General features: G+C 43.6%; 1 protein-coding gene across 11 annotated transcripts in view; it reads left to right on the top strand.

Moving 5' to 3' along the window:
- CLEC16A (C-type lectin domain containing 16A) overlaps positions 1-17,703 on the top strand; it is a 1,646,984-nt gene that overhangs the window by 1,225,254 nt on the left and 404,027 nt on the right. For all 11 annotated transcript variants that reach the window (XM_073591184.1, XM_073591186.1, XM_073591185.1 and 8 more), the window contains one exon: positions 834-1,038. In XM_073591184.1, the coding sequence (XP_073447285.1) occupies positions 834-1,038 (205 nt within the window). The remainder of the gene's footprint in view (positions 1-833; positions 1,039-17,703) is intronic.

Below are 17,703 nucleotides of genomic sequence, written 5' to 3' on the forward strand. Positions count from 1 at the left end.
TGGTCAGTTTACATGCCTCCGTCATCCACAGCTCTCCTCTGTCCTCCTCCTCTCCTCCCTCCTTGCCTGTCAGCTTTGTCAGCGCCCACCCTTCCCCTCCCCTTATGCTGAAATAACTGTATAATTTACAGAGAATACCCAGTCTTCCATAATGTTATGTGCCCTGTGTATGTGCTTTATTAAAAAAATGCTGTTCTATACTTTATTTCAGAGCAGCGCTCATGTGACCGCCCGCCGCTCTTCCCCTCCTGACTGACATCAGCGGGGGATTCTCAGCCCCTCCCATTGTAGCTGTCAGATCGAGAGGGAGGATAGTGGGCAGTCACATGAGTGCCAAGCGGCGTTAGGAAATAGGGCACATAGCATTATGGAAGACGAGATTACCTGAAAATTACCAAGTGGGGTTACAACCACTTTAAAAGGGACAATTTTCCAAGACTTAGACCGGGAGGGAATATTGATGAACACAGGACAGAAATGGGAAGTCTTCTGATTAAGATACAGGGAATTTTGGCTTAACTGTAAACTCCTTATCTCTGTTCCTTAATGCTTGCCGAAAAGTTGGTCACATAGAATGAGTGGGGTTATTTGAGCATGCGCTAAGGGCTGCCTTAGCAAAGTTATTTGTCAGTGTCCGATCACTTGAAGGGAGTCTGAATATAACCCATGATCTCTGTGACAGCAACGCTGTGTCCGGAACTGTACTCCAAGATAAGGACTCTACAGGTAAGTAAAAATTCCCATTTTCTAAACATTTATGCTGCCCTTAGTGAATTATATGTTTTTGCAAAATTATTTAGTATTTTTTCTGAAGTAATTTATGCCCTTTTTAGGATATGCAGGTTACTGGTGTAGAAGATGACAGCCGAGCCCTAAATATTACTATCCACAAACCAGCAGCGACTCCCCATTCCAAGCCATTCTCTATTCTTCAAGCTACATTTATCTTTTCTGACCACATCCGGTGTATTATAGCTAAACAGAGACTAGCTAAAGGACGCATTCAGGCACGACGGATGAAAATGCAAAGGATATCTGGTTAGTTATTGCATGCAAAATTTACTGATCTTCTCATAGATAAAAAGCATGGTTATTGAAAAACTGATGATCATGTTCTACTCAACTTAATACTTTATTTTCTTTGTTGTTTCCTTACTTAACTACACAGACGTTATATATCAACACTGTATGTAAATGGATTAGAAATTGGGAATGAGTAGGGAGTTTCACAAACTGCACCAAATGCAAATGGACCCATTTTGCATTTGGTCATTTTGCATTTGTTGTTTTCAATTTGTTCTTTCATGTTTGCAGCAAGCACACCCCTTACTTTTAAAAAGATCCAATGGCTGTGTGAAATTAGTTTGTATAAACAAAGCCATGTCACACCCCGTCAGTGTGATGTTCCTTGTTTTTAAACAAAAAGCTATGTCATTAATATTATATGTCTTTTGTTTTTAACATAACCGCAGATGATGAACACCTGGTTTGCATTGATAAACAAAAGCCATGTGTTTGCAATGTGCTACATTCTTCCTCTTTAACTCGTTTACCACCACTATACATGGCAGCAGGCTAGGTGGATCTTAACACCCAGATGCCGCATATGCATTATTGTATAGTTCTGCGGTGTGCTTCGTGAGTGCCCCCAGAACTATGACAGAGCTGCAAGGCAGCAAGGTACCATGAGATATATAGTACTTAGAGACCAACAGTAAACCAGAGGAGTGAGCAGAGGAGAAGCCGCAAATCATGCAGGAAAAACAGGACATTGTGGAAAGAGAGGGGCAGCATATAGGCAGCAATTACGACATGAAGGGAGATTTTTCAAATAAGCTTATATTGTGGATTGTCAAAAATATCTCTTTTGTATTGTTCTTACAATGCAGATGTTAAAAAAGGAAAGTGTATAATATGACATTAGTTCTCTAATTAACCCTTTCATTACCAGAGCTATTTTTGCATTTCTATCATTAACTGATGTTACAGTTCACATTATAGACCTTAAAGTGATACAAAGTTTGTTTTTTTTTTTTCATTAAAAATAACAAACATGTCATACATACCTGCTCTGTGCAGTGGTTTTGCACAGAGCAGCCCAGATCCTCCTCTTCTTGGGTCCCTTCTTTGGTCCCTCTTCTGTGCTCCTGGCCCCTCCCTCCTATTGAGTGCCCCCTCAGCAAGCAGCTTGGTAAGAAGTACACTAAAGTTAACTTTAGTACATACAAATGCAATAAACCTACGAAGTTGTGTGGAGTAAATAGATACGTAACATATCAAGCATTAAAGTGTTAATAAACCCAGGATCCTGCATTCACTATATCTGGTCTCCCACAGTACACAGAACATGGAAATGCAGTTATTTTAGTAAATATAAACATATAAACTGCTAAATACCTTTTCTCATTAGCAGTATATAGCAGTCGTGTGACTTCTATCAGTGTCCGGCCAAGCACTGGTTAAAGCTTGTAGGAGGAGTTTTCATTTTCCTCTGACTGTCCTATGAGCCTGCATGACCCCTGACCCTCTGTCTGAAGAATACTGATTGGTCCTGTGCTGATCACGTGCACCCTCCCAAAAAAAAAATAAAAACTGTCTAGCAATATACACCAAACTGAGCATGTGCAGAGTGCCCCCAAGGCTGTGTACCATCAGAAGATGGATTGGGGAGAGTAAAAGAAGGGGGAGGATCAGAGAAGACAGGAGCAAACAGGCTTTTACACAATGCAGAGGATTAATCCCTTAGGTTCAACAGTGAGTATAACAAGCATGTTTTACTGCATATACAGACTGATTGGTACATAATATAACTGGATACTAACTTTTATAGGTAAAGTTGATACAGGGAATATAGGATTGTATGATCCCCCCCCCCTTTATTGGTTGAACTAGATGGACTTGTGTTTTTTTTCTTTATTATTCATCACGGGACACAGAGTTATTCTATTATTCCTTATTTACTGGGTTATATGCCATCTTTAGGTGAATGGACACTGGTAGACCAAAGGTCTTAGACAGAAAGTCGACCCCTGTATAACCCCTCCCATACAGGGAGTACTAAAGTTTTTTTTTACCAGTGTCTGCAAGGTGGATGGGCACGTTTGTTTGAGCTCTCTCGAGCTCCAGGTCTTGAGTCCCCAAAGCAGGTTCTTAAATTAATATAGGGATGACCGATCGGATCCATTTGAGAAAAGCTTATATGCTTAAATAGATGGTACCCAAGCTTCGCAAGGATCCCACAAGGTTTTGCCTGTTGTGGAGTTTTGCATATGGATTTAAGCGGATGATTTTATGATAATGCTGACACAAGTACTGGTTTATGAGTATATTCACCTCTATTTTATTAAATAAAAACATGCATTGAGGATAATGCGCTAGGCCTATGCGCCCTCTGTGTTTTATGCTTTCAGTTCATTTGGACTCCCCCAGTCTTTGGAAGGCAGTAAGCTGTGCATTATTCACATATACTAACATGTCTAGATAAGAGTCTGATAACACATTGGGATTTACCACACAGCAAAGAAGAGTGATCATTTTGATATGCTCTGTAATCAGCACAGGAGAGTGAACATTTTGATATGCTCTGTAATGCAACCTTCGGGCGCTGGACCCTGCATAGTGGAATCCGGGACACTACAGAGCTAAGGCATTCCAGCAGGGTGCTGTACAGGTCCAAGGGAGTGGACCCTAAAACATGAAAAGGGTACCCAGTCCTTGAAGGTCTCCAAGTGACAGAACCCGCTGTGATGGGTGAAGATTGGGCTCCTAGTTTTTAAGGTTGCCCTGCGCCTGGATGGGTAAGTGAAACCCCGTTATTACTTATTGGGGGGTGCCCCATGTTTTTGTAACAATCTGTGCTAGAAAATTGGTGTAGCGGTGACTGCAGGGGAAAGCTTGGGCTAGTTGCTGGTGTTTTGTTGGTACCTTTTCTTGTTGTTTTGGCTGTCCGCACACGGGGATTTGCCATTGCGCATGTTGGTTCGCCATAGCACATGCGGGTTTACAGTTGTGCTGACAGCCACGACACACGTAGCTTTGCTCATGGAACATCGTGCACACGCGGAACCGGGCATGCACCTTAGCGCATGTGAATTCGTACACATAGGCGTACGCAGCTGCGCAGGTCTGCCATGACCACACACATGTCCTGACGCAAAGCCACCTTATTTAAACAGAAGATGGCTGACATGCGGTGCTTCCAAGGGACTCTGAACCAATTCATTTCAGCAGCTCTGTTTTGGAAATGTACGCTATGTGCAATCAAATACGCTTGTGCTAATAAGCGCACTTTTCAGCTCTTTTGAGTAATGCAATTGAGCACACTTGTGATTAACAAGTAAAACAGACACAGTAGCTGTTATCACTTTGGACGCTCAGCAGACAATCCTGGATATCAATGGGAGCTCCGTTTCTTTATAGGACTTTGAACAGGGGTAACAAAAGGGGCTTGGTGACTATTCAGTTCAGCCAATCAAGCCTATGTATTCATTCAAACAGTAGGTGTTATACAAAACTCACCCAATGAAAACATATGTGTACATTCAAAAAGAACAATGACTAGGGGAGTGTCTAGTCATGCCCGTTACTACCATTGGCGCAAATCCTTATTCTGCATTGTTCAGGGAACGATGCATAGTCAGATTATGCTACTGTTCCTATGGACGTGAGACTTTCTGCAGGGACACGCAATGATCCTTCCACGTGGTGATGAGACACATTTAAAGACATGAGCGTACATACCTTTGCAAATACAGATAGGTCTCAAACCAATAATGTCTTTGCAGAGGGAACATATCCCCACCAAATGAAGAAATCTGCGCATAACGCAGGGGCCATCGCTGGCGGACATATCCTCATAATGTGAACACCTCTCCACATCCACAGAGAGGTTTTCACTACCAATGGTCCTTCGACAGTTCACTCCGGTTTGGTTTTATGTGCGAGCCGCAAGTAGAACTAACACTGGAAGACACTGTGACAATACATAATGAATACATCTTAATACAATTTCTACAACTGTCCCTCCTCTTTTGTCATATGCTCCCATGGGTCCCTCGATGAATCTTGTTCTTACACCTTGAAATGAATCAGTCTTTACAGTCCATATGAGTTCATAAAAATAAAAACACGGCTTGACTCTGTTGTTCAGGAGTGATGACTTAAAGGAAGAACATGATGACCAGTCGGTTTGGGATCCTCTGCGTCTTGTACGTGGGTTGGACTTTGGGGCGTCTCATCTCAGCGAGGAAGATGTGGTCATCTGTTTGGGCTCTGTTGACTCGACCGATCAGGCAACAGGAGCACCTCATCACAACATATAGAAGGAATAGAAACACAAACAACATGAGTATATATATACCCCTACTTTCTTCAACCATGATCCGATGGAAAATAAAAAATCCCCAAAGTTTCCCAAACCCTTAAAAGGATTCCAACCAAAACTAGCTATACCTCTGGCTTTGCCTTGAAACCCCCCTCGGATGCCAACAGATAATCAAGAGCCATCTTTTCCTGTAATAGAAGGGTCGACATCTGTTGTTGTTCCTGTGAGATCTCCCTTACAGCGTCAATGGTTGAACATTGAACATCCCATCCACAATGGATGAGAAATTGTTCAATCGTTTCCTAAATTTAATCCCCCACCCTGTCCAAGCAAGAAACCATGCCCAGACCTGCTCAAAGTTGGTTAACAATTCGCTTCTGGCTCTTTCTGCCTTTCTTACCTTCTCTCATGCCATCAGATCCTCACGATCTACCGTGACATAAGATGCTGGGAGGAGTTTCACCAGAACACATGAACCTCTTGCATTATGGGGGATTACTTTATAAGCTGTAGAACCGCATAAGAAGTAGTAGAGTCCAGTCAGAGTCGCACAGGGGGAATCACTCTGACAGTCACGTGCATTGAGTAGTAACAGGATAGACTGGGGGATTGTTACCTCAGTCTGAACATCACCCCCTTCCATCAGATGTAATCTGGTCTATTGGTGTTATTAAAAAGGCCGGGGGGGTTTTATTGGTAAGATTAACCGTTATACCTTCCTTACAGGTGGTGGTTCCCACAGTTACCAAAACTAAAGTTGAAGCACACTTGTGGGCTACCTTGTTGTCCCGATACCCATACTGGTTTTGTGAGGAAGGGGCAAAAACCAGAGCTAATGTAAAAACTATAATTGATTTTACCTTCTAGGAATGTATCATTTATATCTATAGACAGGTGTCTTCTTGTGGTCTAGTTTTTCAAATCTCCTCATGCCAATTGGAACATCATATAAAGCATGTACCGCTGCCATCACTGGGGTACTAAGGCTCAGTGGAGATTTAGAGCAGACCCAACAATTGGTCTTGTTCGCTGTCTTAGTCAGTTGGAGGTGCATTTTAAACAATAAGTTGGGATGTTGTTCATCGTTACCCTCGCTAAAATACACTAAACTAAGAACATAAATAAAAAAAATACTCCTAATTCTTTGATGTGGTTGAGCAGGTTCTTGCAGTGGCTGGCATGAATCCAGTTGTCTCGTCCCTCAAGCTTTAGGGAGGTTGGTGTCATCAGCTGAACCTGGTATGGCCCAACATTTCTTGGTTCTAGTCCCGTCCTCTGATGTCTCTTTACAACGACCCAATCACCATCTGGGCTGTAATACCTGGAACCATTGACAAAAAGGTCTCCTTCACTGAACTGACAATGCCTTTAATGGAGAGCTCTAACATGTTACTACATACATACATACAAACAATGAGAAGAATAAGACAAACATTTGATACAAATGCAAGGGAGGTATTCCATAGTTACCATGCTACTTGAAAAAATAAACAAAAAAAACAAAGACTAAAACCAGACGGAATGCTGTCTTCAATCTTTTACTCTTCTACCTTGATCAGGAAAAGCAAGAAGCGTGCAGTCTGTTACACCCAATAAAATATGTTGCCACTTTGACATAACAATAGAAAAAATACAAAGAGAAAAACACAAGAGCAGCTCCAAACCTTGCATGGGCCACCCACACAATGTTGAAAAACAGGTTTCCTCTTCGTTTTGTTTCTTTTCTTTTCACCTATAGATAGGGCTGCTAGCAATTCCCTCCCTTGACATTGTCATGTCAATGGCAACACTTAGCAAAGGCAAAAATAGTTTGTTGCTAGTTCAGTCTTTACCAAGCAGCGTTCTTTCCGGAACTCTAAAATGATACACACTACAAAAGAATTTGGAATTTATTTTCCACCTGAGCAGTAGCTAAATCCTAATTCATGCCGAAGAATTTTAACCAGACAAACGTGCTACATATCCAACTCACTCACAATTATAGATTTCTGAAGCCATAGCTGAGCTACTTCCAAGGTAATTTTATTCTGGAGTCTCGTTTTGAACTCGGTGATGAGTTTTTCGCACCTCCAGACATCAAAAGTACCTTCCAAAGGAATACACAATGCTGTACCCTCTGCTGTACCATGCCAACTTCTAAGGGGTCTAATGAGCTTAGTCCCATACCCAGATTTCATGTACTATGCAGCTGTCTGACTGGGGGGCCTGCTTTCCCCCCCCCACCATGGACGGCCCATTCCCCATACAATACGAAACGCTTTTGGCGGGCTCTGTGTCCACAGACCCCTTGCACGTTACGTTTGGAGCTGTTATTGTTTGCGCCTTTATCACTATAACTAACCACCAGACTTCTGACTATTTTACACGCCTTACAGGTTTCATATCCAATGAAATCTTCCACTAAACAAAACAATATTATGGCTTATTTCTATCTAAACCTAGACGTTACAACAACGGGAATGCCTCCTACCATTTACTCACAGAGGGGGTTATTTACAAAATGCAAATCCACTTTGCACTGCAAGTGCACTTGGAAGTGCAGTCGCTCTAAATCTTAGGGGTAGATCTGAAATGAGTGGAAGCTCTGCTGATTTTATCATCCAATCATGTGCAAGCTAAAATGCTGTTTTTAATTTTCCTTGCATGTCCCCCTCGTATCTACAGTGACTTTACTTCCAAGTGCACTTTTAGTGCACTTTCAAGTGCACTTGTAGTGCAAAGTGGATTTTCCTTTAGTAAATAACCCCCTGTTGACTGTGTCTACCCAAAACTGAATTACAGTATAAAACTCAGCGAAACAACTGAAATTAAACGTAAAAACCAAAATGGTTCTACGCGAAACTAAATTCAGTACAAAAACAGGCTATTTTAACTCCAGACTGAAATATTGCACAAAAACAACACAACTAAAGCCAAAAACTGAAATTCCTACAAAAAGATTAATTAATTTCACTAAATGCTGAAATTCAGCCCAAAAGCTGAATAATTCCACCCGGAACTGAAATTCAGCAGAAACTTAATGGTGGTACTAACAACTGAAATTTAGTCCAAAGCAAAATGGTGACCCTAACAACTGAAATTCAGTCGCCAATGCCGCCAAAACTGAGATTTCTTCATTAGAAAATCGAAATTTCTCCCCACAAAAACTGACTATACAATTGAGACACCAAATGAACACTTAAAATATACAGACTAAACACTTTAAGCTATATTGGTTAGGGCCTATAGAGGACTAAAATATAGGTTATTTCCCTAACCAATATATCCAACATAAAATGCCAAAGTTACAACATAAAACACAAAAACACTGCCATTATGCCAAAAGAGGAAAAACTAAACGGTTCTTTAGCTAAGCAGAATTTACCTGACACAGCGGACAGAGAAAACAAAATCCTGGCCTCAAGACAACAAACATTTCAAAAACTGAAATAAAATTGGTCTTACCAATGGCTGTCCGTTTTGTTGCCCTGGACCCTGGATCCACTTCCTCCCTCTCGGTCCGCTGGGAAGGAAGTTCTGTTGGCTCCGAAAATCCTGGCACACCAAACTGTTCTGGAAATGAATGTACACTATGTGCAATCAACTTCGCTTCAGCTAATAAGCACACTTTTCAGCTCTTTTGGATAATGCAATTGAGTGCGCTCGTTATTACCAAGTAAAACAGACACAGTAGCTGTTATCACATTGGACACTCCGCAGACAGTCCTGGGTATCAATGGGAGCTCCAATTTATTTATAGGACTTTGAACAGGGGTAACAAAAGGGGCTTGGTGACTATTCATTTCAGCCAATCCAAGCCCATGTATTCCTGCAAACAGTAGGCGTTATACAAAACTCAACCAATGAAAACACATGTGTACATTCAAAAAGTACAATCACTAGGGGAGTGTTTGGTCATGCCCATGCAGACCAGTGTGCGCAATTTCTTGCCGTTTGTACCTGAAAACTGTGCTTTACAGTTAACAAAGAAATCCACGTATAGTGGCGTCTAAGAATTCATGAACGCTGTTCCGACCAAGCTTGCGCACACGTTCCCACATTGGCACAAATCCTTATTCTGCATTGTTTAGAGAACAATGCATAGCCGGATTATACTACCGTTCCTATGGACGCGAGGCTATCTGCAGGGACACGCAATGATCCTTCCACGTGGTGATGAGACACATTTAAAGACATGAGCGTACATACCTCTGCAAATACAGATAGGTATCAAACCGATACGAGCGAACATATCCCCACCAAACAAACAAAATCTGCGCATAACGCAGGGGCCCCTTGCTGGTGAACATATCCTCGTAAAGTGAACACCTCTCCACATCCACAGAGAGGTTTTCACTATCAATGGTCCTTCAACGGTGCCGGTTCGCTCCAAGTAGAACTAACACTGGGAGAAACTGTGACAATACGTTGGGTTGATGAAAGGGAAGGGTTAAATGCTAAGAATTCTGTGGAAAGCCAGGCAGATGAGTCTGTTTCTGAGGAATCTGGGCCAGAAGATGTCCAGTTGGTATTAGCCTCTCAGTCGCAGAGGCTTTTGATCCAGACTCTTACAGAGATGGTTTGTTCTGCCTTTAAGTTACCTACTGCTGAGGTTTCTGAGCCTCACTGGTCCTCTTTGGGGTCCCTAAAGCCTCCTCAGGCTACACAGGCTTTTCCCTTGCACCCACTGTTGGAGCAGGTGGTGTATGCTGATTGGGAACATCCTGACAGGATTTTCGTTCCTCCTAACAGATTTTCCCTTTTATATCCCATGGAGGGAAAATTTGTTAATAAATGGAGCATGCCAGCCATAGATGCAGCAGTCTCTTCCTTAAACAAGAACTTAACTTGTCCGGTTGATAACACACAGGGCTTGAAGGACCCTGTTGACAAGAAACTGGTGTCACTATTAAGGGCTTCCTTTTCTTTGGCCAGTTCAGCTATTCAGCCAGCTGTCGCAGCAATTGGAGTCTGACAGTCCTTAAAGGATCAGGTCAGATGGCCTGACAGGCCTAACCAGGAGGAGGATCCTGCTGAAAGTATGGCAGATATACCTCGAGCAATGTGTTTTGCTTTAGATGCTTTGAAGGATTCAATACCGCAAGCCCCTCATTTAGCTCTCCTGTCTGTACACATGCGCAGACTTCTGTGACTTAAGAACTGGTCAGCCGAGCTTCCCTGTAAGAAATTGTTGTCGGGGTTCCCCTTCCATGGGGAACGCTTGTTTGATGATTTGGATAAATATATCCAAAAGATTTCCGGAGGGTAAAACCCCAGGGACCACTTCCTCAGGTGTCTCAGTGCCAAGGCAGTTCCACCGCCAACAGGGAGCTAGAGCCAGGGGCAAGCTACGGGGCCAGGGCCAGAAGAAACCATGGGTCCAAAACTTTTCTAAACCTGGCACCAAGCCCTCCTTTTTGAGGGGACGCCCCCCAATTTATCGGGTGCGGGGAAGGCTGCTTCACTTTGCGGACATTTGGAGAACAGTGGTTCAGGATGAGTGGGTCACCTCGACAGTATCACACGGTTACAAGCTGGAATTGCGGGGGTTTTCTCCTCAGAGGTTTCTAAGATACAGTGTTCCTTCAGATCCTCCAAAAAGCGACTTATTGTTTCAGGCACTAGATAATTTAGTGCATCAGGGAGTGATTATACAGGTCCCTGTATCCGAAAGGGGCGCAAGGTTTTATTCAAACCTGTTCATGGTTGTAAAACCAAATGAGGACACAAGGCCCATTTTTGATCTAAGATCCTTGAACCAGTATCCATTAATCCAGTCCTTTTGGATGGAGTCAGTCCACTTGGTAGTAGCCTCGCTCCAGATGGGAGACTTCTTAGCCTCCATTAATATCAAGGACGCGTATTTACATGCACAGATCTTTCAACCTCATCAGAGGTTTCTGCGGTTTGCAATGGAGGAACGTCATTTTCAGTTTGTGGATCTGCCCTTCGGGCTTGCCCCAGCACCCCGGGTGTTTACAAAGGTCCTAGGACCAGTACTGGGTCTTTTAGGGGCCCTGGGAATCTTGGTGCTCAGATACTTGGAGGACCTCCTGCTCAGAGATCACTCATTGCAGGCCCTAGAACAAAGCATAGCCTGCACAGTGCAGTATTTAGAAAACCTGGGCTGGGTCATAAATACAGAAAAGTCAGCCTAGAGACCAGCTCAGAGTCTGAAATATTTAGGTCTGATCCTAGATATGGTCCAGGCAAGGGTATTTTTGACACCTATAAAGATCTGTGTCCTGAAGGATCAGGTGCATAAGTTAAGGGGCACCAGCCAGACAACCCTCCATTCGGATCTGTATGAGTCTTCTGGGAAGAATGGTGTCCTCCTTCGAGGCAGTTCCCTATGCCCAGTTTTATTTCAGACCTATACAACTAGACATCTTGTCGGCTTGGAACAGGAGAGTGCAAGCCCTTGATTACCCCATGTCCTTATCTCCCCAGGCGCACTTAAGCCTAAGCTGGTGGTTGCAGGATCAGAACCTCCGAAAGGGGAAAATCTTTCCACCCAGGCCTCTTGGAGGGTGCTGACCACAGACGCTAGTCTCTCGGGCTGGGGAGCGACCCTGGAGGGGCTCACAGCTCAGGGGAGATGGTAAAGAGCAGAGCCTGCCCATCAACATCCTGGAGTTGCGGGCAGTACATCTGGCCCTACGTTGCTGGACGGTGGAGCTTCAGGACTGCCCTATCAGGGTTCAGTCTGACAATGCCACTGCTGTGGCCTATATGAACCACCAGGGTGTTACCAGGAGCCATTCAACTCAGGAGGAGGTGAACCACATATTAGCCGGGGGTAGAGAACTGGAAGGCAGATTATTTCAGCCACCAGTAGATCTGTCCTGGGGAATGGTCCCTACACCCGAATGTGTTCTGGGAAATTTGCCAGCGATGGGGACAGCCAGATGTCGATCTGTTGGCATCCAGGTTCAACAATAAGCTACATCATTTTGTGTCTCAGATAAGAGATCCCCTGGCAATCTGAGCAGATGCTCTGGCAGTTCCATGGTGCCAGTTCTCCCTGGTTTATGTTTTCCCCCCGATCCCTCTCCTTCCACATTTGTTGCAATGGATTCGGAGAGAGGGGGTTCCAGTCATCCTGGTGGCACCAGCCTGGCCCAGAGGTAGTGAAATTGGCAATAGATGGGTCATGAACGCTTCCGCGCTGCCCCGATCTACTGTCTCAAGGGCCTATATTCCACCCCAATTTACAGTCTATAAATTTGACAGCATGGCTATTGAAGCCAGGGTATTGATAAGGTGTGGGGCCCGTGGTGGTCCTACGCTCTTCCAACTTTGCATCCGACCAGCCTAGGCCTTCCTTACTGATCTCCTCTACCTCTCGCGGCCTAGGGGAACCCTTTTCTTTTCTACCCTGCACTTCCTTTTCCTTCTCCATCTTCCCTTCTCATCTCTTATTTCCTCCCTTGGCCATCTGGCCTACCCCCCTTTCTTTACTTTTTTTTTTTTTTCCTCGTGTGTTTTGTCTTGTCCCCCTCTTGTTTGCTTTTTTTCTTGCTTGTTCGTAAGAGTTCAATCCAAACCTTGTTTTTCAAAACTTTTGGACTGCTCCACACCTCAACCACTCTAAGTTGACCCTCGGCCAGAAGGTTTTGTTGTTTAACAGTTCATTATACAAAACTTGTTTTCAATATGTTTTCTTATGTTGTGTCATGATATGCTTATTGCTCACATCGCCTGCATGGGATCATTTCAACTTTTGCTTTTTATACATTTCAATCAAAAAATTGTACCAGAAGCCAGGGTGTTGAAGGATTGTGGCATCTTGGGACCGGTGGTGTCTACCCTAGTGAATGTCAGGAAAGCGGTCACTAGGAAGATCTATAATAAGATCTGGAAGACTTATATTGCTTGGTGTGGAGCCAGAAAATGGCATGCTCGGAAATACATGATTGGGAGAATTCTCTCTTTTCTACAGTTGGCTGTGGAAATCTGATTGGCTTTGAGTACAATCAGGGGTCAGATTTTGGCCTTGTCTGTATTCTTCCAAAGGCCTTTAGCCTCCCATTCTCTGGTCTGAACCTTTATTCAGGGGGCAACTTGTTTGCCCCCCCCATTAGGTCAGCTATGCGTCCTTGGGACTTAAACCTGGTGCTGTCTGTGTTACAGAAACAACCATTTGAGCCTCACAAGGAAATTCTATTAGTCTTGCTGTCATACAAGCTAGCCTTCCTGATGGCCATCACTTCGGTTAGAAGGGTGTCGGAATTGGTGGCCCTTTCATGCAGGGAATCATACTTGATCCTTCAGCACGACAGGGTCGTGTTATAACCTAGTCCATCCTTTTTGCTAAGGTGGTAGTCGGCCTTTCATTTGAATCAGGACATTGTTTTGCCTTTTTTCTCTCAGCCTCATTCGGTGGAAGAGAGACGACTGCACTCCTTGGACATAGTGCGGGCAGTCAGAGTCTATTTGTCTAGATCTGCGGAGAGCTGAGGGTCAGACTCCTTTTTTATTTTGCCAGAAGGATCCAAGAAGGGGCAGGCAGCTTCCAAAGCTTACATTGCCCATTGGGTCCGCCATTTGGTCATTCAGGCCTAGGGTCTGAAACTTAAGGCTTCTCCCTTTAGGGTGAGAGCTCGATCTACCAGGGGTGTGGAAACCTTTTGGGCTTTTCGTCATCAGGTATCTCTGGCTCAGATTTGTAAAGCTGCTACCTGGTCTTCAGTGCATATATTCACAAGATTTTATCAGGTGGATGTTAGAGCAGCTGAGGATTCGGCTTTCGGCCGTGGTGTAATACAGGCTGCCGTATAAAGTCTGATGGTTAGTTTGCTTTGATTTTGGCAGGGTGTCTCCCACAGTGATTGCAGTATTCTGCATCTCCCCAAAGTAATACTTAAAATCTGGCCTGTTAGTGGGTACCAAGGGCAGGAATTGAGAACCACTGCTTTAGAGGTTACTAGTTTAGCGTTAAACGTGAACTATGGCACTAGAATTATTGTGTTCACTGCATTGTTTGCTATGATGCCTCACATGTAAGGTGCAATCACCATTTACAAATGCCAGACCTACTTGCGTGTGTGCATTTGAGCACTGAGGGATGGGGGTGCTTTTTTAAAATTATTTTTATTTATTTTATTTAAATGTTTACACTTTTTTTATTGCTTTTACACGGGATGAACAAGCCCCCTTGTGAAAATTTTGGCATTGACAGGTACTTTTTATCGAGTCAGCAGGGGTCTGATGTCTTTCCTGTCCTGTTGTCTTTCCTGCCCTCCATGGCAGCTGCTCAAACACTGTTTGAGCAGCTGCTTACCTGGCTGTAACAGCCAGGGAAAGACCACTCTGAAACTGGAAGTGGCAAAATCCTCATCACTTCCAGCTTTAATCGTTAGAGGGAGATCAAGGAAAAGATGTTCTCCCATTTCCTCTGTGGGCAGCTGACTCAACCACTTAGATGGAGAACTCACCAGGTCTCCTGACCCTACAGTGTACAGATCTCACATGTATACATCATGCTCACAGTATAGCACCTCCCCACTGGTGCTCCCAGCACACCATACCCACTACACTTAAGGGTGCGTTTCTACTGTTAGCCTCCTGGTACAGCCACCTATGGCACCATTGCATACCCCTAACCAAATTAAGCCCAGTTAAGGCTTCTGGCACAAACTGGCTTCCTCCACTCAGAGCTGCTTCCTTCTCAAGGTTTCGACCAGCCTGTAGAAATATGGACATTGCAGCCAACATATTTTTAGTGTCATTATAAACGGGGAAAATTATAGGATACATAAAGAGCTTTTTATCTACAGAAACCTCCCTGATATATATATATATATATATATATACACACAGTACACCCGCTCACATTTTTGTAAATACTTTATTATATCTTTTCATGTGACAACACTGAATAATTTACACTTTGCTACGATGTAAAGTAGTGAGTGTACAGCTTGTAGAACAGTGTAAATTTGCTGTTCCCTTAAAAAAAACTCAACACACAGTCATTAATGTCTAAACTGCTGGCAACGAAAGTGAGTACACCCCTAAGTGAAAATGTCCAAATTAGGCCCAATTAGCCATTTTCTCTCCCCGGTGTCATGTGACTCATTAGTGTTACAAGGTCTCAGGTGTAAATGGGGAGCAGGCGTGTTAAATTTGGTGTTATCACTCTCACTCTCTCATACTGGTCACAGGAATTTGGAACATGGCAGCTCATGGCAAAGAACTCTCTGAGGATCTGAAAAAAAGAATTGTTGCTCCAAATAAAGATGGCCTAGGCTATAAGAAAATTGCCAAGACCTTGAAACTGAGCTGCAGTACGGTGGCCAAGACCATACAGCAGTTTATTAACAGGACAGGTTCCAGTCAGAACGGGCCTCGCCATGGTCGACCATAGAAGTTGAGTGCATGTGCTCAGCGTCATATCCAGAGGTTGTCTTTGGGAAATAGACATCTGCGTGCTGCCAGCATTGCTGCAGAGGTTTAAGGGGTGGGAGGGTCAGCCTGTCAGTGTTCAGACCATACGCCGCACACTGCATCAAATTGGTCTGCATGGCTTTCGTCCCAGAAGGAAGCGTCTTCTAAAGATTACTCACAATAAAGCTCGCAAACAGTTTGCTGAAGACAAGCAGACTAAGGACATGAATTACTGGAACCTAGATAAACTTATTTGGTTCATATGGTGTCAAGCATGTGTGGCGGCAACCAGGTGAGGAGCACAAAGACAAGTGTGTCTTGCCTACAGTCAAGCATGGTGGTGGGAGTGTCATGGTCTGGGGCTGCATGAGTGCTGCTGGTACTGGGGAGCTACAGTTCATTTGGGGAACCATGAATGCCAACATGTACTGTGACATACTGAAGCAGAGCATGATCCCCTCCCTTTGGAGACTGGGCCACAGGGCAGTATTCCAACATGATAATGACCCCAAACACACCTCCAAGACGACCACTGCATTGCTAAAGAAGCTGAGGGTAAGGACGATGGACTGGCCAAGCTTGTCTCTGGACCTAAACCCTATTGAGAATCTGTGAGGCATCCTTAAATGGAAGGTGGAGGAGCACAAGATCTCTAAAATCCACCAGCTCCGTGATATTGTCATGGAGGAGTGGAAGAGGACTCCAGTGGCAACCTGTGAAGCTCTGGTGAACTTCATACCCAAGAGGGTTAAGGCAGTGCTGGAAAATAATGGTGGCCACACAAAATATTGACACTTTGGGCCCAATTTGGACATTTTCACTTAGGGGTGTACTCACTTTTGTTGCCAGCGGTTTGGACATTAATGGCTGTGTGATGAATTATTTTGAGGTGACAGCAAATTTACACTGTTATATAAGTTGTACACTCACTACTTTACATTGTAGCAAAGTGTCATTTCTTCAGTGTCATCACATGAAAAGATATAATAAAATATTTACAAAAATGTGAGGAGTGTACTCACTTTTGTGAGATACTGTGTGTGTATGTATATGTATGTATGTATATGTGTATATAAAATTCCAAAGATGGGATTGCTGCACCAACACTTATTTAGAAAAAGTTCATCTAAAAGACATTAACATGACATCTTAAAATCAGGCATACATGATGCGAATGTTTCCGAGCTATTGTAGATTGCGCCCTTCCTCAGAGAAATCATGCCTATCAAATGTTTATACAAGCGGAATTATATATAGTCCACTAATTAATTAATTAAAGTGTTCACTTTCCTGTGGGAAGGCTTGATTGCTAAGCACAACCAACTGTGACTGATGTGCACCTCACCCCTTGGATGTTTATATATATATATATATATATATATATATATATATATATATATGGTAATGTACTGATGAGACTGTGATGGATACAGCAGGAAGCAAGTGGGACCTGTGTAAGCGGGTATGCCGGGACAAAAAAACAGAGCTGTGACCCCTCCTCTTTGTAGTGCAACACAGCTGATATGACCTGTATGGGGATCGCTAAGGGGTCTCCCGGTACTCACTGTGTGAAATTAATCTAGCCGGCATCCTAGTTGTCTACCACCAAGGTGCACTCCATCTACACAGAGCTGTATCGACTTGAGGGCTGGTTGCTGGTTAACTTAGCCTATGATAGCATGCTATAGTAATGCCAAGACAGATCACTCCATCTTGTGTGTGTGTGTGTGTGTGTATATATATATATATATATATATATATATATATATATATATATATATATGGTAATGTACTGATGAGACTGTGATGGATACAGCAGGAAGCAAGTGGGACCTGTGTAAGCGGGTATGCCGGGACAAAAAACCAGAGCTGTGACCCCTCCTCTTTGTAGTGCAACACAGCTGATATGACCTGTATGGGGATCGCTAAGGGGTCTCCCGGTACTCACTGTGTGAAATTAATCTAGCCGGCATCCTAGTTGTCTACCACCAAGGTGCACTCCATCTACACAG

This window comes from Aquarana catesbeiana, linkage group LG06 (genome assembly GCF_042186555.1).
Source record: "Aquarana catesbeiana isolate 2022-GZ linkage group LG06, ASM4218655v1, whole genome shotgun sequence".
In the NCBI taxonomy this organism is placed as follows: domain Eukaryota; kingdom Metazoa; phylum Chordata; class Amphibia; order Anura; family Ranidae; genus Aquarana; species Aquarana catesbeiana.